Consider the following 19544-nt stretch of genomic DNA (forward strand, 5'->3'; position numbering starts at 1 on the left):
GCCGAAGTTTCCATTTTAAAAAACAACAGACACATTCTGTATGCAACAAGTATGTTTGCATGGACCGCTTTATACCTGTGTGGAATTTTGGAAATGTCTATCAATTCTCTCGAGGAAACGTAGGGGATCACCACAACTTTCTTTAGGTCCGGAAGTCCTGAAAAGAAGGAAAGAAGCAGAGTTCAGTGGCAAGAACAGCAAATGCTTTCACTCTAGGCTTCTTCCTAATACTAAGGCCCAGTTCTGGTGAAAAATACCCTTTCTAAGCAAACCAGAGTTTCCTGGAGCAGCAACAAGCACAAGGGCTTCCTCCGTTCCCTCCACTCACACGCCTGGCTTCAGTGAGAGGATCCGTTTTCTGAAATCAGTTTCCCCCAAGTTCTGAACTGGCAGTTTTTCACACAGGGCCAAGCCAAACCAAGGGCTGCATCCCCTCAGGGCAGAAGCATAGAAACAGAGCGAGTCAGAAGGAGCCTCCCGGGCCACCTAGTCTGACCTCCATGGGGGCGGGGGTATTCTATTGGAGGGCTAATCTGTTGGGGGGCAGGCCCAGAGCCACAAGTAACCGAAGCCGACCCTCTTCCATGTCTGCTGTGCAAGATCTCCACAGCACAGACCCCCATTCCTGCCCAGCCCCATAACTTTACTTCAGCTGGTTCAGAACAGAGCTGCCAGGATGCTAAGAGGGACCAGCAGGTATAACACCGGTCCTGTACCACCTGCACTGGCTGCCAATTGAATTCCGGGCCCAATTTAAGGTGCTGGTGATAAGCTAAAGGCCCTAAACGGCGTATGACCTGGATACCTGAAGGAGCACCTCCTTCCCTATGTGTTTGCCTGCCCCTTAAGATCTGGGTCGGAGCTCCTTCTTCAGGAGCCCTCCTTGAAGGAGACTAGGAGGGTGGCTACCCTGAGAAGGGCCTTCTCTGTGGTGACACCCTGGTTATGGAGCACGCCTCCCATAGAGGTTTGCCTGGCGCCGACACTTTATTCCTTTCGGCGCCAGGCCAAAACCTTTTTACTTTCCCAGTATTTTAAGCTTTCAGTGTGATTTTAATGTGGGGTTTTCTTGCAAAGCAATTAATTTGGACACCGTGCTCCACCCTGTTTATTGTAGGACCATCCTGAGACCTCAGTAGCAAACAGGATATAAACATTTTAAATAAACAAAACAAAACAAAAGCACTAGGCGCTGGAGTCCCACAACCCACAACAACTCCAAGACGTCCACTAGACAGGCAGGAGCAGCAAAAGAGCAGCCACTGCCAGGCATTCTCCTCAAACCGCTGGACACTTTTGGACAGCTCGGGGTTCGTGTTATTCATTCCTCGACTCGGTTTATGGAGGACTTTGAAGGACCGGGGCGGTGGGAGCGTGACAAGAAGAAAAGGCAGCACTCGTCTGGAGTTGCTCTGATCAGCAGGTATTACCTTTTACGACGTTCTGGAGCTTTTCCAGGTGGTTGTGCTTCTTCCCGTTATAAATGACAGCCTCGATAGAGAAGATCAACTTGGGCTGAATTTGGGAAAATCTGTCCAGGACACCCTAGAGGAAAAAGATTTGAAACGGGAGACAGAAAGGGAGGGGAGCTTAATACAGACATTAGAGAACAGGTCAGTTTTGACTCGGCCGCTCTCAGCAAAGTGGCTCGGGCGCCCCAAGAGCGCTCATTCACGCTGGGGCCAAGGACTGTTCCTTTGAATCCTGGTCACAAACAGAAACTTACGTTGATGCCAAAGTCCGGCGAGGTCGCACTCCAGATCGCGCCGATGCTTGCTGTGGCCAGCATGGCTTCTACCGCATGGATGCCGTTTGGCAGGTAACCTGGAGCAATCCGACAATTAGTTGCAACAAGCAAACGGCTAGCATGGTCTTAAATACCTATTTTTATATGCTGTTGGTGGTGGTTTTATTCAAGTGCTATTCGGGATTTTGCTGTCCTTGTTACTCTTGTTCTGTTTTTTATATAAACCATCTAGAGAGCCTGTCTGAATATTGGATGGGATAGAAATACTTTAAATAAACAAAATGAAATACAGGCCCAGAACTGGGTGACGGGGTGGGCCAAAACAGCTACACTCAAATGCAGCAGTGCCACCGTGGATCCACCCAAAGGCCTATCAACCCCAGCATTTTGTTCCCCCTGCAGCCAACCAGAATCCCAGCTAGAAACGCACAAGCAGGAAATGCGTGCAACAGCCCATGCTCCCCAGCAAGAGGCCCCGAGAAGTGTGTTGCCTCCCCTACTAAGGGTAGCACAGGCACCCCGAAAGGGGCCAGGCTGATTCTGCCAGAATCGATCTAGCTCCTTTTAAAGCCATCCAGCATGGCAAACTGTGCGGTGCTGTATGAAAATCATCCGTCCGGAATCTCCCAGCGTTCTGTTCCGTGGGCTTTCCCCAGTGGCTGAGCGGATCTTTTATTTGCAGCATGAACACCTCTCCGTGTCAAGAAAGCCTCTGGCGAGGCGGACAATAGAAAGGCAAAACAAATAAAGGACTGAACGCGGGATGACGTCAAAACCACGGCTGGTTTCAAGGAAGGCTTCCCAGAACGAGGATGCCTGCAGCAAGCGCTGGTAACAACGCCGTGCCGGATTCTCTCTGATCTCCAGAGCTTCACAGAAGTGGATCCACCACATGGAGGTCCACAAGTCCATGCAGAACCACCCCAGAATGTCCCCCAGCTATGACCGCCCAGTTCCTCCGCACCGTCAATGGTTTTGTGCATTTTTTGAAAACCCTTCGTGTCCTGCAGCACTTTTCAAAACTTGACAGCGGAATTAGCTGCACCAACTCGCCTTCCTACGAGGAGCTGAGCGCAAGATTCGCCTTAGCAAGGCCCACTCACCACCACCGCAACCCGAGGAGGTTCTGGGCATTATGAGGCAGTGGACAAAGTTCCTCTTGAAAGCGTGAGACAACATGGGAAACCCAGAAAATACGGGATTGTTTTTCCCCTAGCCCCACCCTTGCAGGGGGCTTCTCCTGGTCTCCTCATCCAGGCACAGAATCACGCACAACTGCACAATTCCAGGCTCCTGAACCAGACGTGAGCAGGCAGTAAATCTCATTCTTTGCACCAACTCCCATCAGCACATGGTCAAGGACACCAGGAACTGAGATCCAGAACACCCACAGAACGACTCTCTGCCCACACCTGTCCTAACCGATCCACTGGACCTCACCTGCAACGGTATGTGCGTTTGTGTCACACTTGTGCAGCACACACGTTTGCAGCTGCGCAACTCGAGGATACAAGCTTTGCCCTCCCGTGTGACGACACCCGCAAGACCCCAGTCGAGCCAAAGAAAACGGCGACTCGACAGCCCGGCCCTGGCACGCCACGAGCTGCCCGGCCCCTCCGAACCGCCCCTTGTGCTGCACGAAGACCGAGCGCTCTGAGCTCGAGTGCCGGGAGGATCCTCCCACATTGCGACACCTTCGCTTCGCAAGGCGGAGGGCTCAGCTCCAACTCACACCACCCATTGCGCAAGTCCTGCCCGGGGGGGAGGCAGGGCCGTGCGTGCCAAAAGCCACCTTGCGTCACAGTGGCCGGAGGCAGGCAGCGTTCGGAGCCCAGTCCTCGGCCCGACGCCGCGAGTTTGGCTAGCGTGGCTAGTCAGCAGGGGCCCCGGCTCCTCCGCCAAGGCAGGGCTCCTCCTCCGCCCCACCTGGGGCGCCAGAGGCTGCACCTGGCCGCCCCGTGGGCAGAGGCGCCGCTGAGGTACAGCTGCTCCCACGAGAGCGCTGCGTGCTGCATCCGGGAGTGCCCGGGAGCCAGGCGGGGTGGAGCCCGAACGGCAAGGCCACCCAAGTCCTGCCAGGCGGCCAGTTTGCCCCTCGCGCTCAAGAACGGTCTGCCCAGAGGCAGGGGGGCTGCATCAGAGCCCAAGTGCCCTGTGCCCCCTCACCCGTCCAAAAGCAGCCACCGCCGAGCATCCTCTTCCTCACATCTTTTCCTTAGCCCACCCCTGAAACTGTATCCGGGGCAGTGGGTGGGGGTGGGAGGTTCAGAAGCCAAAAGTCGGGTAGGCGGCCATTGCCTCTGGTCAGACGTGACACCAAACCACAGCTGGGGGCAGCAAACCAAAAAGATTTTTTTCTTTCGATTTATATCCTGCCTTTTTCTGACAAAGGGCTCAAGGCAGCTTACATCTCCTCCTCCATCTTATCCTCACAACAACAACCCTGTGAGGTAGGTTGGGCTGAGAGTCTGTGACTGGCCCAGAGTCACCCAGTTGGCTCCATGGCTGAGCAGGGACTCAAATCCAGATCGTCTGAGTCCCAGTCCCATGCTCTTCACCACTGCGCCACACTAACCCTGGCCCCACAACGAACGCAGCCCCAGCTTTTGAGCAGACGAATCTCTGGATAGAAGCTTCCCTTTGTCCCATTCTGCACTCTTATTGCAGGATTTGGAGTCAAAGGAGAGCGAAAGCAAAGCAAAGCAAAGCGACAACCCCCGGTCAAGGCTGCTGACAAAGTGCTGGCTTTTTCCCTCCGGAGGTGGAAGTTTGGGATCCCTCCAAGAACCATTCCCTTGACCCCAGGGTAAACACGAAGCACTAAGCCCCATTCATTGGAATGTTTGCAGGAGAAGGAGCACATCTGTCGTCACCAAGGATCCAGGAGCTGGCTGGCTCGGCAGGGATGGGCCGGGGCAGATCCGAAGCAACCAGGAGGCCTCTGGGCGATTCACGGGAGAGCGGCAAGGCTTTCTGGACCCCCCATTACATGGTAGCAACCCCCCTCTCTCCTGCCCACCCTAAAAGGTAGCAAGCGTGCACTAAAGATCAAATAACAGTGAGCTCCTTTCCATTCTGGCACTCTAGCCCGGTCCTTGGGCTCCATTTGAAAAGAAGGGGGGTCCAAAGATCCCCTAAGCAGCCCGACTTAAAGGATCCGTGGGGCAGACTCACCCACAACTCTGTCTCCAGTCTTGACGCCCATCTTCCTCATGGCCGCAGCGTACACCGCGACCTGCTTCCTCAGCTCCTCGAACGTCACCTTCAGGACCTCTTCCTTGCCTTCCTCTGTGGAGAGAGGGTTGAAGGATAAGTTACATGGGAACGCTTTCACTGGGGTGCTTGGAAAGACCAGGTCCACACAACACCTCAGGGGGAGGCTACTTCAGGGAGAGGAACATCACAAACCTTCGGTGGGGCCCACAAGTCAGTTTTGGGTGCAGTGTGGCCTAGTGGTTAGAGTGACAGATGTGATGCAAGGCAGCTCAGGTTCCACTTTCTACCCAAGTGTGGGCAAGGAGAGCCTTTCCCTGACCTAGTATCATCCAGGGGTTTTGCGTTACCCTTCCCAACATGGCCGCCCATTGGCCATGCTTGCTGGGAATGATGGGAAGTGGACTCTAAAACATCCAAAAAGCACGGTGGGAAACACTGAGCTTTCCTTCCACACAGGGTTGCTGGAAGAATGAATTGCAAGGAGTGCAAACAGAGGAATTTTTACAACCTTTTTTTAAAAACCTCATTTTAAAGATGCGATGAACCAAAACTCCAGCCGGTCTGGGGGCCACTGCCTTTGAAAGGATCACTCTGGCCAAACTGTTCTGCCCCGGAAAACACAGGTCAGTACCAAATCCACACTTTCAACATAATAGTCAGGAAAGCGGTCAAAACCAAACGACCCCCGCTCCATATTTTTGAAGCTGTCGTTCTTGTCTTCAGCTAGATTTCTTTATGTTTCCCCTACTAAACGACCATTTTTAAATTTATTTATTCTTGTCAGCCTTCTCCCCATCACCTCCAGTGAATTTTATTAAAGGGCAATAAAAAAATACAAATTAATATGAACACTCCAAACTTCCCCAGCCCTGCAGTGTCCAGGCATGGGGGACTACAATTCACAGCATCCCCAGCCAGGAAAAACTGGACAGGGAGACCCAGGACAGACAAAAGGTGCTTCTTATGCAGTGCATGGTTAAACTATGACATTTGCTTCCATAGGATGTAGGCGAACACCAAGAAACTTAGAAAAATTCGCGGTGGAGACGGCAATCAACAGTATCCAGCTCTGCTGGGCATACGCTAGTCTCAGGGGCTGAAATGCCTATATACGCCAATTGCTGGGGAACATGGGTGCGGGAGTGCTGTGGCATCCACGTCCCGCTTAGGGGTTCCTGGGCCTGACCCTGCTGAGCTCTTCCTATGTTCTTAAACCGCATTTTTAGGCTGCACAGGGCTCCTAAGTGGACGCAAAGTACAACACCACAAGTGCCCCAAATCTGCCCCCATCTCTTCCCCGGGTCATTACCTGACCAGTTAAAACCACCCCAAAGCAAGGAATCCAGAAAGAGCTGAAACTCTGGCGGAGGAGAGCAGTACTTTATCAAAATAATGTACAATGTCACCACCAGAGAGATAAGTGAGGGTCAAACGGTAAACCGAGTGGGAACCAGTATCCACATTTCAGTGATATACAAATGGTGCTGAGGGGCAGAAGGAAACCTCGCGACAAGTTGTCAAACTGACTTGTTTGCCAGACGCGCTTCGGCTGGAGACAGCTTCTCCGGGGGCAGATTTGCAGCACTTTCACCGGCTGCTTTACTGAGAAAGGACTGACTTCCGGTTGCCGCCGCGGCCCCGTTTGCTCGGCATTTTGCAGGAGTGGCGACGGGCCCTGTGGGGTTTTGAACCGCCCGGTCCTGAACGCTCGGCAAAAGCTGCCACTGGCCCTTCTCGGTGCCAGACTCCTTAAGCTCTGATCCAGGAGCCAGAAAAAGCCCTCACCGGCTTAGTTCTCGTTAAGCTCCTTAAGGAGAATAAAGGGGGGATGAAGAAAGGCAGGACAATGCCTCGGGATATACCTCTCCATCTTGCACACTTGGCTGGGGCTGATGGGAACCGCAGCACAGACCCCTGGACAACCAGGCTGATTCACTGGAGAGACAAAGAAACAAACCCAGGACCTTCCGGAGGTGAAAAGCGTGGTTTATCTCATGGAGAAACTTTGGGGGGGCTGCACCCCCCACTCTGAGTACCAAGAAGGTTTCTTAGAGCTCCTCTCCTGAAGACCTTCCTGGAACAGAGTGTGGCTCTGCTCGGTCCCTCCTCCTCTCTGCCTTGTAGGATCAGGGTTGGGGAATCCGCAGATGGAGATGCAGGCCTGCCCATTAGCCGCAATTATCCATGGCATCGGGAATATGAAAACTGCCCAAGGGGGAGGTGAAAGGGACCTGGGGGGCTGTTCTTTTTGAGCCTTCTGCTTGGCAGTGAAAACCAGCTGCTGGAGGACGTGGGCCAAAGGGACCGGGGCTTGAGCGCTGCTTGTCGAATCCCCTCTTTGGGGCTCCGGTTGGCCACTGCGGGAGCAAAAGGCCGCACGAGATCAGGCTTCGCTTTGATCCGGCACGGCTGGCTGTTCTTATGTATCAAGAAGGATTATTCGGGGTGCCTGACCAAGGACAGGGAGCTCCGCAGGCTCGCTCGCTCGCTTTAATACAGGCTCCTGGCTTACTCTTCAAAACCGTTTAGCTCTCCATGAGGAGTTAAAGTGAAGGACCCACAGAGAGGCGGGGAGGAGAGAGCAGAGGCACTCGAGTTCTGCAAGGGCATTGGCTGCTCAAGACACGCCTTCGGCAGGTTGGAGAAGATCCAGAGGGAGAGAAGGGTTGGGCAAAGGGCTCACAGACAGCCATGCAAACTGGTTTGGGGATCGGCTGCAATCGCTAAAAACTGCACAGCGGAACTGCATTCCCGCAGCAGGACTGAATGGGTGTCTTGCAGCCACGGGGGAGTCTCGGGTAGGTCTGCCTTGCTCGTGACCCCCAAACGTCATGTGAGCCTCTTCCTGAAGTTTGGCTGGGCTCATGGGTGGCCCGCTTTATGCAGTGGTTAAACTGGAAATGCAGAACCCGTGGCCGGCGAGCCTAGCGCAGCCCAAGGGGGATCTGCGTCAGTTCTCCCAAGGAGGCAGGACTCAGTTTCCAAGCTCCACCCAGTGGAGAAATCTGCCCTGGAGAAGGAGGAGGAGGAGGAGGAGTCCCCAGTCAGAGATGACAGCAGAGCTATGAGCGGGGAGGAACTGGCAGGGCCTGGCAGGGGCGTGTGCTCCTTCAGACACCAGCCAGCTCTTCCTCCTCGTGCCCCCTGCTGCCCCAGGAGGCGGCTGGCGCCAGGAGAAGCTGCTCCTCCCGGCTCCAGCTGGGCTTCCCTTTCTCCATCTCGGGAGCGCTGTGGGGTGGCACGACCTGGCCCACAGGAATGCTGGGAGTGCAGGCCAATTTCCCATCTCGACATGCACAGGACTGCATTCCGCATCACCCCCTGGGTTGAGGTCAAGATGCACAGAACTTCGGGTGGCGGCCGGGTCCACCAAGGTTACTTACGTGCAGCATAGAGCGCGATTTTGTCGTTCTCTTTGTGCTTCAGGAGGTTTTCCGCGTAGTTCAACCGGCTGCCTTTAAACCACTCCGGAACATCTGCGATGCCTTTGGAAGGATCAATCACCTGAAGGAAGAAGACCAGACACCCTCAGGCAAGGTGAAGTCCCAAGACAGCAGAGGCGTGAATGGGAGAGGGTGGAACGAGCAAGCCTCGAAGGCCGGGCAGCCCTCCGCTTCATCGGAGCGCTCACACAAACGCCTCCCCGCCACATTGCCTGGACTGCACCCCCCGCCCCCTCCCGCTATTTCGCATTACAATTCCCAGCATCCCTGACTACTGCCCATGCTGGCTGGGAAGACGCGAGTGGCAACCCGAAGCTCCCGAAGGGCACCGGGATGGGGAAGGCTGCTGTTTAGAGCAGCCCCCCGCCCAGAAGGTTCCATCCGGCCAGCTCTCCCCTTTGCCCATGCGTCCGTCATTTCCCTGCCCCCCCCCCCGAAATGCACCCAAATGCCAGTGCAAGCGGCCACGGCCGTTTCTCTTTGCCCCGAACCCCCCCAGGTTCCGATCCATTTAGGGAAGCAGCCTGCAACTCTTTGTAGGAAGAGACCCTACCTCGCACGAAGCAGCCCCGATTCAAGCCCCAGCATCTCCGAGGACGACTCGGAAAAGAACCACACCTGGAATCCCGGGCAGCCACTGCTGCCAGCCAGAATCAGTTCAGCCTGAACCTGGGCTGTCACAATTTAATTGATTATTCTGTGTCCTACGCCCTGGTGTCAGCAAGGAGAGATCTTGGCCTTCCTCTTTGGGACAGCCTTTCAGGTACTTACGTCCCCTCTCAGTCTTCTCTTCTCAAGGCTGAGCATGCTCAGTTCTCTCAGTCTCTTCTCTGCATCATTTTTGACACCCTCCTCTGGCCCCTTTAAATTTTTCAGCATCTTTCTTAAATCTTGGTGCCCAGAACTGGACACAAAATTCCAGATGAGGTCTGACTAGTGAGGAGTATAGAGGAACTACTACTTCTCGTGATTTGGAATTAATACATCCCAAAATGGTCTTTGCCCTTTGTAACACAACTGTATGTTTACATAGAGAAACCAAGTCGAAGGATTAGATCCGGCATGGCTTACCTCATCATACAAACGGGAGAAGACAATCCCACTGAAATTCCAAAATTCTGCCCAGAAATCTGGATAGTGTTCTACTGACCAGTGGTACAACTCACTGTAGTTGGCTGTAAGTTAAATATAATGTATTTTTAACATATAACCTATTTCAGTTATGGTCTAGAGGAAGACAAGGTGCTTGAAGCCTGTGGATGAACATTTGCTGCACATAAGCTGTCTTATCATTTTACCCTTTTAATGTTATTTCTCTGTTTTCTAATTACACACCTTCATATCCCATTTTAGCAAGGGATATTCTGTAATCACCTAATTATTTCCTTCACCTTTAGACTGCCCAATAGCTGAGGCTCTCTGGGCAGTGAACAAAAGTTAAACACACACAGAAAAAGAGGGGAAGATTTTAATAGGACAATAAAAATTAATGGGCCAATAAAAAAAACCGTAATTGCAACCGAATCAGCACAGAGGTATAATAGCAGTACAGGATAAAATGCAATATTAAAACTAAAGTTAAAAAGTTGACTATTACAATACTGGGAAAGTAGAGTTTCACCTGGTGCTGAAAAGAATACAGAGTAGGTGCTTGCACACCTCACTGGAGAGTTCATTCCACAGCTGGGGTGCCACAACCCAAAAGCCCTTCTCCTGGTAGCCACCCTCCTTACTTCCTTTGGAGGGGGCTCCGGAAAAGGACCCCAGAAGGTGGACTTAGAGTCCAGGTAGGTACATATGGGATGAAGCGCTCCTTCAGGTAACCTAGCCCCAACTTGTCTAGGGCCTTGAATGTGAATACTGGCCCTTTGAATTGCTGCTAGACTTCAACCAGCAGCCAGTGCAGCTGGAAAAGGACGGGTATAATAACCATTTTCCCATCTCTGCACTACCACTCCCCGCTCCCCCCCCCTTGCTGGGCACGTGCAGCTCAGCCCCTTTTCTTGGACAAAGCACATGTGTTGATTAGATGCACTTCTCTTCGTCCCGATCCTTCTGTTGCTTGTCTTACACAGCACCCTAGAGATGCGAAGGCCAGGAAAAGGAGGAACCAGAAAGACTCAGGAGTCAAACAGAAAGACTCCCTCACGTTTTCTAAAAATCCCCGGGGGGAAAATAGGAGGTCCCCATTTTATTCTGGCCCCTCCTCCCCAGTCCTTCGACCTCCCCCCCCAGAGCTCTGCATCTCCGAGCACCTCGCCCAACAATTTCCATCAGCTCTGAAAGCCACCTGCTCCCATCAGGAGCAGGCCATTAGCTTCGTTGCTTGTAAATCATTAGCCACCATATTGGTTAGTTGAGACGTGGTAGATGAGCCCTTCTCTCATTAGGGAAACCGAGGCCCTCACAAAACACAAACACAGCCAACGGTCCCCTAGTTAATGACTCCCTTTCATGAAATCCAGGGGAGAGAGCAACTGTCTGACACGGCGCCTGGGCACGCAACAGGCCGGAAGAGGGAGGTGGCTCCCCCCAGCCTGTTCTGGAAGCAGGATCCAGGCCGATGGTTTGGGCAGGCCTGGGAGTCCAACACCGCCGCGGGCGGCACGGCGAGGCTCAACAGCATGGGACACCTTGCTCAGGCTCATGGGCAACTCCATCCTTACCTAAGGGACAGGGACCCTGAAGGTTAATCTCCTCCCTCGCCCGGTCCCCAAAATCACCCTCGGTGGTCACCCCTCAGGTTGTGCCAAGGGAGGTGAGGCTGGAAGCTTTTCTGTCGTGGCACCTTGACCGGAAAAAGTTTCCCAGCAATGTCCACCTGGCGCCTACATGATGCTCTGTCTTCCGACTTTCCCAGACGCTCTTTCGGTTTCTGCTTTAAATCAGCTTTTAAACCTGCTGCATTTTAATCTTTGCTCTTGGCTTCTGTTTTATACCCAAGTTTTAAAGCCTCAGATTTTTGTGGGGTGCTGAATGTGTTGTACTTCCTGGATTTAATTGCTGTGAGAGCTGCAACGAGTGGGCATTATGGAAGAGTATTAAATAAATTAATTATAGGAGGAAGAACCGCGATGCCGAGAGCGCCTAAGACCAGCCAACCTGCCAAATGCCAAGATATCCAGCCAACGAGGAGGCTGTCACTCCACGATGTGCAGTTCTTTCAGGCCGGGGATCAGACTAACTTCAGGACAGCCTCCTCTAATATGAAGCTGCCCACCCCTAGGCTCACACGCCACTGCGCTCCGGCACATGGCAGGTGACAACCTGCAAGGGAACCTTTTCTGCCGCTGTGTCCCCAGGATGAACTTCCCTGTCCGGAAGGCAATGTGGGTTCCAGCTTTTTGATGGCCCTTGAGCAAGAGGCTCTCAAGCAAACCCTCCCTCAGCAAACCTCCACCTCACCACCTCACCTCCACCTGTTGACCTCTCTCTCCACTTCCTTCCCACCACTGCTCCCCATGCCTGGGACCTCACCTGCTTCTCCTTACACCACCCTTTCCGGGGCCACTGCACAGGCCGGTTGCAGTGCAGAAGAGGAGGAAAGCTGCAGAGGGACCTTGGCATGTGCCCAAGCATCCCCCCTCCCTCCATTCCAGCCTCTCTCAGGGGCTTGCAGGAAGTTGTTTTCCTCATCCGCCGCGTTCATTCAGCATCTGAAGGCTTTTTGACCCGGTTGCTGTTTAAGCCACTACATGCTTCCTTAGACTCTGATCAGAGCCACAACCTGTCCCAGCCTGGGGCACATCAAATGTTCCGGATGCCTCTTCCAGTCAGTCCCAGCCAGCAAGGCCAATGGCCAGGAATCCTGGGAGTTTTGTCCAAAACAGCTGGAGAGCACCAGGCTGGGAACCCCGGCCCATCTCTTCCTGCAGCGGCCAAACCTGCAGAGGCCCAAAGAGGAAGGCCACACGGGTGCAAGGCCAATCCTTTGCACGCTCCCCAGCCACGGCTACACAAGGACATTCCGCCCCCCACAGCAGTGTGCAACCATCTTTACTTGCAGGCATTTACAGTTCGACCCTCCAAGGATTGGGCCTAATCCTTGCTGTCTTTTTTTCCTTCCGTTTACAAATACATTTATGCTTGTGGCAGTTTTTACTGGATGTTTACTTTTTAATAGAGTTGCACTGACTTAGTTACCTGCCAAGCTGTTTTGCGAAGCTTGGAACCAGAAACAATAAATATTTGGCAGTGCCAATACACATTGTTTCCTGCAGAAGCCAGCCAGATGGCCCAAGGTACCCTGTCGATCAAGGACCAGTAAGCAATCCCTCCCTTTGAAGGTGCACTGCCACTGAACATGGAGGTTCTGTTTGGAAGAGAAAGCAACTCAGTGGCGGCAGAGCAGCTGCTTCGCACGTGGAAAGCCCCAGAGATAGGGCTAGCAGCATCCCTGCCCTGAACCCAGAGAAGCAAGGCTGCTAGCCAGCATGACCTAGTTCTGACGTTCCCATTTCATTCTTAGGGCTAGCAAGAGAAACCCAGCCCCCAAGAAATAGGTGCATTCTTCCTTCCCTTTCAACCCAGCCCAGCCCTGATAGCCATTTCGCTGCTAAAACCAGGCAGAGGGGGAAAGGCGCCCCACCGAAAGCCCCGGGGATGGCAGAGCCCAACCTGCGCTCCCGCCAGCCCTGCCAGCCTCAGGCCCCGGCGCGCTGCAGCCAGGAATGCCCACAGGCCGCGCGTTCCGCGCGCATCCAGCCACAGCCCTGCGCGGGTTCAGACGTTCCCCCTGCAGGTCGGCACGCTGCATCAAGCAATACAGTAGCACCGGGGGCGGGGGGGGGCAGGCTCCGGCGACGCATGCGCGGCGAGACAGACGCGCACCCACCCGCCGGGCAGGCAGGAGGGCATCCCGGCGCTGCCGCCGAGCCGGGGTAATTCCCGCAGCCGGGGACTCACCCAGGCGGATCCCGTAGGCAGCGGCCACCGCTGCCCGGAACTGGTCCATACTGGTGTTGCGCTTGGAGTCCGGCTCCCACATCACCTGCGACTCCATGATCTCCAGCTCCCCGGACATGGCGAGGGCGGGCGCCCGACAGGCTGCAGCAACGCACCGGCTGACGAAGCGGCCGCTCGCTCGGCTCCAGGCGGACTGCGGGGCTCCACCTCCCGCACGCGGCTTTTCAAGTCCGCCTCACTGCCCCCGGCGCGGAGGTAGGCTTCCGCCGCGGGGCGGAGGAGGGAGCAGGGAACCCCGCGAAAAGGAGTGCGGAGACCCGCTCGCTGCGCCTGCGAGACGAGCGCCGGGCCGGGGATTCGGGGCGGGGGGCGCACTGCCCCCCCGTCAGAAGATCTGGCACGTGGCACGGCCGTGTGCAGCGAGCGGGGGGGGGGAGGTATCCAGCGGGAAAGGGGGGGTCACAAAGCGCACTGCAATTTTTTTGATCGGTTTGGAGCGGGGGCGCCCCTTCAAGGATGCTGGAAGTTGTAGTTGGGTGCTCAGCGCATGACCAAAAATAAAATAAAATAAAATAAAGCAGGCTTCTCTCAAGTGGGTGTCCTGCCTGAACTACAACTCCCATCACCCCCGGTCAGCACAGCTCAGTTTGCTGCAAGGCATGTGAGAAAGCGCTGCCTTGCCGGATTGGCTGAAAGCTAGGATAGAAGTGGCATGAATGCATGAATGAATGACAGTTTATAAACATGAAAATGAGCAATGCCTTGGCTTCCAGATTTTGTTGGACTGTAACTCCCATCATCCCTCACGACTGGCTAAGCTGGCTAAGGTGGATGGGAGCTTGGAACCAAAATATGGGGAGGGTTACAAGTTCCAGGTAATACAAGGGACTAAGGCAGCCCTTTCTTCCTAAGGTTCTTTGCATCACCCTTTCCAGCGCCACAAGGCGGACCCTTCATGCCCAAGATCGACAACAAGGGAACCATTCGGCCTCTTGGGACTCTGGCCGAGAACGTCATGTGGCCACCCAACCACAGGAATGCCAAAGAAAAATGCCAGGGTGAACCTGAAGTGCAGCTCATCAAAAGCATCTGCTCTGTTTCTTCGGGTTTGGTAGGCTGCCGTGGCCACGGTGCCACCGGAGACTCGCAGCAGCTGGGAGGCAAACCGGAAGGGAAACTTATTGCCTTCGTATCACGCGTCTGGACTTCCCAAAAGCACCTTGGCTGGCCCACCTTTGGGCCGATCCATCAGGCTTATGGCTTGCTTCATGTCCTTTCAACCACAAGGGGAAGGACCGGACCTCGTGGTCCAGCGGCTTGGCCCTCTAGGGCCCTCCCAGAGAGAACCATGCCCCTTCCTCTTTCCCAAGCCACTGGAGGCTGGGCAGATGTGGAACCGATGGCATCCACTGACCACAGCTGAAAGATTTGGCCTACACCTCTGGTAAACCGAAAAGCTTGAAACGACTCTCCTGAGACTTCGTTGCCAGCAGGAAGAGACTTAAGCTAAGCTGGCATTTGGGGGTTACTTTGCCCCCCCCCAAATTGCCTTGGTCCCACCAACTACTGCAAACTTGACTTCAACCCTCAGATTGGAAGAAGCTCCCCACCCTTGAAACAGACTGTATTGCTACCGCAACCATACCCTCCAAGAAAGCAAACCAAAAAGCTTTGGTTTACTCCTAAGAAAACCAGAAGTAACCTCACCAGGACTAGCTCCCAGTGAGGATGCAGAGGTCTGCCACTGCCCACCCTTTGGAGTGGCAATTCCCACAGCTTTCTTTATTACTACATTTACACCTCACCTTCCCTCTTATCAAAAGCAGCTTATAATGTTCTCCTCCTCTCCACCTTATCCTCACAACAACAGTCCTGTGAGGAAGGTTCGGCTGGGACTCTGCAACTGGCCCAGAGTCCCTGTGAGCTTAATGGCCAGGCCCCAATCCAACACTCTTACCGACCACACAGAGGCAGAGATATTAAATCCATTTTAAAACTTGGGCTGCAGACACAGCTTGCAATCGAGACTGGATCGCAGCCAATGTAAAGAGGAAGCGATATGGAGAAAGAACACCGCCATGGCTGCAGGTTCCCTGGAGCTCCGAACAGCAAGCCAGACACCTGGGACTCAGGTGTGGCACCCAGCTGACGAGGTGGCAAAACCTGGATGCGCCCATGTTCTTTTTTAAGCAATCCCAGCTCTCTGCCTTGAGCTGATCTCTTTCCATAGTGTTGTCAAACCTGCCCGCCTGGGCCTTCGTGATAGCAAGCCCAGTCATTCAGCACCAAAAAAAGAAGCTACGTGAGAATACGTTTTTGCCTGAAATATGCCTATAAATTCATACAGGCACTGATAGAAATCTCACAATAATTACTATAGTTTAAATTTATTGCCCTGTTTTTCTTTCTTAAGAGTTTGTTGGTTTTTGTTATGCTTTAAACAGGACTTGGGCTGGACCGCTTTTTAAACAGAGGATCATCCGCCGGCAGTTTCAGAGACTAATCTGCAACCAAGTTTCAAACAGAGGACTGTCTACCCTACTTCATTGCTACCCACTTCTTGGGATCAGACGACATGATATGATTAAATAGGTAGCATGCAACTGACCTTCCTTCCCCAATTCAACCAAGGTCACCACACGCGGGGGAATGTTTAAACCCATGAGGTTTACTTCCAAGTAAGTCTATCTGGAATCAGTGCTGGTTCGGAGTGTCCCTGTCCAGTGGCTTAATTCTGACAAACAAATCCACAGCTCTGGGGGCACCTCTCTACAACCAATTCAAACCCCACAAGGGGAGATTCCTGGGACGAGGAGTTTTTGGGTGTCTGGTGAAAACTGGCCTTATGCAACCACGATTTCTTTCCTCTTTGCTTCCGTGTCCAATCTTTCTGCCCCCGCCCCACACACACACACACAGAGTGTAACAGCCAAACCAGGAGATTTTTTTAAAAAATCGGGACCTTCTCAAATCCTGAAAATGGAATCTCTTTAACAAAAGCTCCACCGATCATCTCATGCTACCAGCTCAGTGCAACATTTAGGGACCTGCAAAAGGTTCCTACATCTTTGTTTCCAGCTCTCTCCATCTCCCCAGTACCTAATTATTCTGGTGCCTAGGAATGACTTTCTCTGAGCATGTGCAGAGTTCCCTTTCACCAAGCAGTTTGTTTTTCAAAGGGAGTGTCTATAGGAGAAGTACCAATGGTGGGTTCAAACATACCCAATACCTGGCAGAATCTGCTTTCCTGCACCTCACCCCCCTTGGATGGTACCCACCCCTCACAGAACGCCCCACACAATTTCTGGGCGCACAGTCATGCAACCCGCCAGCAAACTCATTTGCAGAGTCAACAAGACTGGCTCAGCATTGTTTTGCATTTCCAGTTCTGGCTTCTGGAGCAAAGAATATCCTCCTGGCTGGTCTGACTGGCTAGGGGAGAACGCCACCTGTGAACTGGGATGGTTCCTTGAAGAGAGCGGGGGCAGAAGGGGGGGGGGGAATCAGAGGCATTTGGCATGTTTTGCAGAGGCGCGAATCGATGCAAGAAGCAACCCTTGGGTTAGCACTGCTTTAAGTCCATTCGTATCCTTGTGCCAGTACTAGCAGGGAGTTTTTTAAAGCACTCGGGCCCCTTAGCAAACAGTTCAGTCATTTGGTGGAAGGGCGGATTAATCCCCGGTTTCCCAGCACACCACAATCGGAGGAAACAGCCATTGGCTGACGCATGGCTGGTTCCACATCAGCCCAGGGCACACGGTGCGCGACATGCAGCCAGCAGCGGAGAGGCTGACACCAGCCCTGGCCAATGGCCTGCGACTCAGAAGAAGCTCATCCCGGGAAGGCCAATGAGCTGGCGCACCAAAAGAAGGCGTGCCCAATCAGAGAGGAGAGTCCCGTGCTCATGCGGAGGGTGGCAAGCGCACCGGTGTCTGGCAGGCCACACGGCCACGGAGCGGATGCCAAAGCGCTCATCGGAGCCCAGGTGAGGCTCTCCCAAGCACGCTGGCAGCTGCGGCCAAGCCATTGCTTGAAGGCACACACACAGCACACTAGATGTGGGACGACCCGTCTGTGTCAACAGCGTTAATGGCAGAGGTGAGGACGGCGGCTTAGGTCAACTGTCAGCGGTCCATTTGGCAGCAGCTGCCCCGGCAAAGACAGCCAGAGCCAAGACAAGATCAATAAATGTTCTCTGGACCCGAAGCAACTCCTGCTGCAAAAAATGCCAACCACAAAGAGCACTCCCCCCCCCGCCCCCAGTTCTAGTGTGTTGGGCAAGAGATCCAGACTCTAGCCATGAATACACACGCTCCGCCTGACCTGCCTTGAGTTCTTTGTAAGAAACAGATAAGATTAAAATGCCATAGAATAGCAGCAATATATTAGGCACTACTTTGAGCTCCCTACCTGCAGGGAAACATCTTCCCAATCTGAGGGGCTCCCGGACATTGTTCTACTATCCAAACGGGGCAGAAGATTTCTTGAGCCCTTAACTGTGGGCCGAGCTCCCTGTCAGGCTATAGGACCCCTTCTTGAGAGGAAAACTTCAAGAAGGGTGGGAGGAATCATAACATCCAAATTAATGCAATCGCAAGGAACTAAACCACACACTGCCGTTGCTGGCTGGGGAGGCCCAGAGAAATAAGATTTCCTTCTGCCTGCACAGGCGTAAGATGGCCCCGAAAGGAAGCTAGCAGCCCCAGGCTCGGCAGGACTGCATATCCACTCTGGATTTTACTCTGGACTCAAAGGAGCTGTGCTTGGGCACCATGTAGCTCTCCGTAAAAGTTCAGAACAACATCCGGAGCTGATACATGGCCATGCTGACATGGAAACCCTTGCGAACAACACTTTTTGTTGTTATTGAGGCAGGGCTGAGGAGAAGAAAATGGCCAATTGTATGGATGTCTTAACTTTCTTATCGGTACATAATTAGAAGGCATCATTAGAAAAGCCCCTGATGCTGGGAACAATTGAGGGCAAAAGGAGAACTGGGCGGCAGGGGTCGAGGTGGCTGGATGGGGTCACTGGGGCGGTGGGTGTGGGGCTGAGGTGATTCCAGGGGATGGTGGAGGGCAGGAGAGCCTGGAGGAATGTCGTCCGTGGGGTTGCTAAGAGTCTGACACAGCTTTGAGACTCAACAGCCACCACTTCTGCTGCTGGCTTCAGTGACATCATTAGCACAAACGAGCCATTCATACTCACAGTACGTCGTTTTAATATACACCAGAACCACTTGAAGCTTGTGGTAAAGAAATCTCTCCCTCCTCACTAGGTAGGGGTGCTCAGGGTACCAACCTGGGGCCCTCCACTCCCGGGGAGGGTTTTGGCATCCGTATCCTGGGCCAGAAGCCAGCGTGCAGCGGTGATGGGGGCCTGGCCCAATGGTTAGCACAGCTGGCCCTGCCGTTGGGCAGGGTGAGGCAGCAGCCCATGCACAGGTGAACAGAGACGAGTACAACATGCCCCATCCTAGCGAGAGTCCAACCCCTCCAGGGGAGGCCTGCCAGGGCCAGGGCACGGGTGGCAAGAACTGAGGCGGAAAGCAGGAGCCAGCCCACTGCCTGGAGACTGGCAGCTGGGTCCCAGGAGTGGGCAGGAAGCAGGCCAACGCTAGGAAACAGAACAAACTCGGCCACCGTCACGAACGGGGTAAGACGCCGGAGCCGGGAAGCAAAGCGGAGCAAGGAAGTACCTGGGACTGGGGAACCAGGCAGATTCAGGAGCAGCAAAAGTATGGCATAGCGAGGGAGGGCCGGGCCGGCTGCAGGAGCGGAGCTGCGACGGGCGCGAAACACCGCCCCACTCGACGAGCGTCTCTCATCCGGCGGAACAATGTTCCGCAGGGCTCCCAGCTGAAGCGCATCAGGGCCGGCCCGCGGGCTGGATCCTGCAAGGACGCGGCGGCCGCTCTGCGTCTGGCCACTAGGTGGCGCCGCCGCGCCGCCCCGCGGCTGCCCGGGCGGAAGCGGGGAGCTCCTCGGAGAGCCCGTCTCGCCAAGGGGCCAAGCCCGCGGCCCAGGCCGGCGGGGGCGGTCAGCGCCCCAGCGCCCAAGCGCCTCCTCGGCCATCCGATCAGGGCCGCCGCGCTGGACACGCTCCTCGGGAGGGGCCGCCCCGGCGGCGCGCGGCGCGCCCGGCTGACGCCAGGCCGCTGGGTTGCGCGGGGCCTCGTCCGCGGCCCTGCGCCCGCCGGCCGGAGGGGGCGCTGTCCCCGCGGGACAGGCGCG

General features: G+C 54.4%; 2 protein-coding genes across 4 annotated transcripts in view; one reads left to right on the forward strand and one right to left on the reverse strand.

Moving 5' to 3' along the window:
* AACS (acetoacetyl-CoA synthetase) overlaps nucleotides 1–13434 on the reverse strand; it is a 31724-nt gene extending 18290 nt beyond the window's left edge. For 2 of the 3 annotated variants that reach the window (XM_044440887.1, XM_044440886.1), the window contains exons 1-7: nucleotides 13312–13434; nucleotides 9478–9581; nucleotides 8347–8467; nucleotides 4922–5035; nucleotides 1727–1824; nucleotides 1431–1545; nucleotides 76–157 (exon numbers count right to left, since the gene is read on the reverse strand). In XM_044440887.1, the coding sequence (XP_044296822.1) occupies nucleotides 76–157; nucleotides 1431–1545; nucleotides 1727–1824; nucleotides 4922–5035; nucleotides 8347–8467; nucleotides 9478–9581; nucleotides 13312–13429 (752 nt within the window). In that variant the 5' untranslated portion in view covers nucleotides 13430–13434. Of the gene's footprint in view, nucleotides 1–75; nucleotides 158–1430; nucleotides 1546–1726; nucleotides 1825–4921; nucleotides 5036–8346; nucleotides 8468–9477; nucleotides 9582–12549; nucleotides 12577–13311 lie in introns of those variants that run through there. The other variant, XM_044440889.1, reaches the window with a different exon arrangement.
* Nucleotides 13428–19544, forward strand: part of LOC123028732 (BRI3 binding protein) — a 16484-nt gene continuing 10367 nt past the window's right edge. The window contains exons 1-3 of the mRNA XM_044440946.1: nucleotides 13428–13566; nucleotides 14247–14422; nucleotides 19244–19349. Of these exons, the coding sequence (XP_044296881.1) occupies nucleotides 13428–13566; nucleotides 14247–14422; nucleotides 19244–19349 (421 nt within the window). The remainder of the gene's footprint in view (nucleotides 13567–14246; nucleotides 14423–19243; nucleotides 19350–19544) is intronic.

The sequence above is a fragment of the Varanus komodoensis genome, unplaced genomic scaffold, assembly GCF_004798865.1.
Source record: "Varanus komodoensis strain SLA01 unplaced genomic scaffold, ASM479886v1 scaffold38, whole genome shotgun sequence".
Classification (NCBI taxonomy): Eukaryota; Metazoa; Chordata; class Lepidosauria; order Squamata; family Varanidae; genus Varanus; species Varanus komodoensis.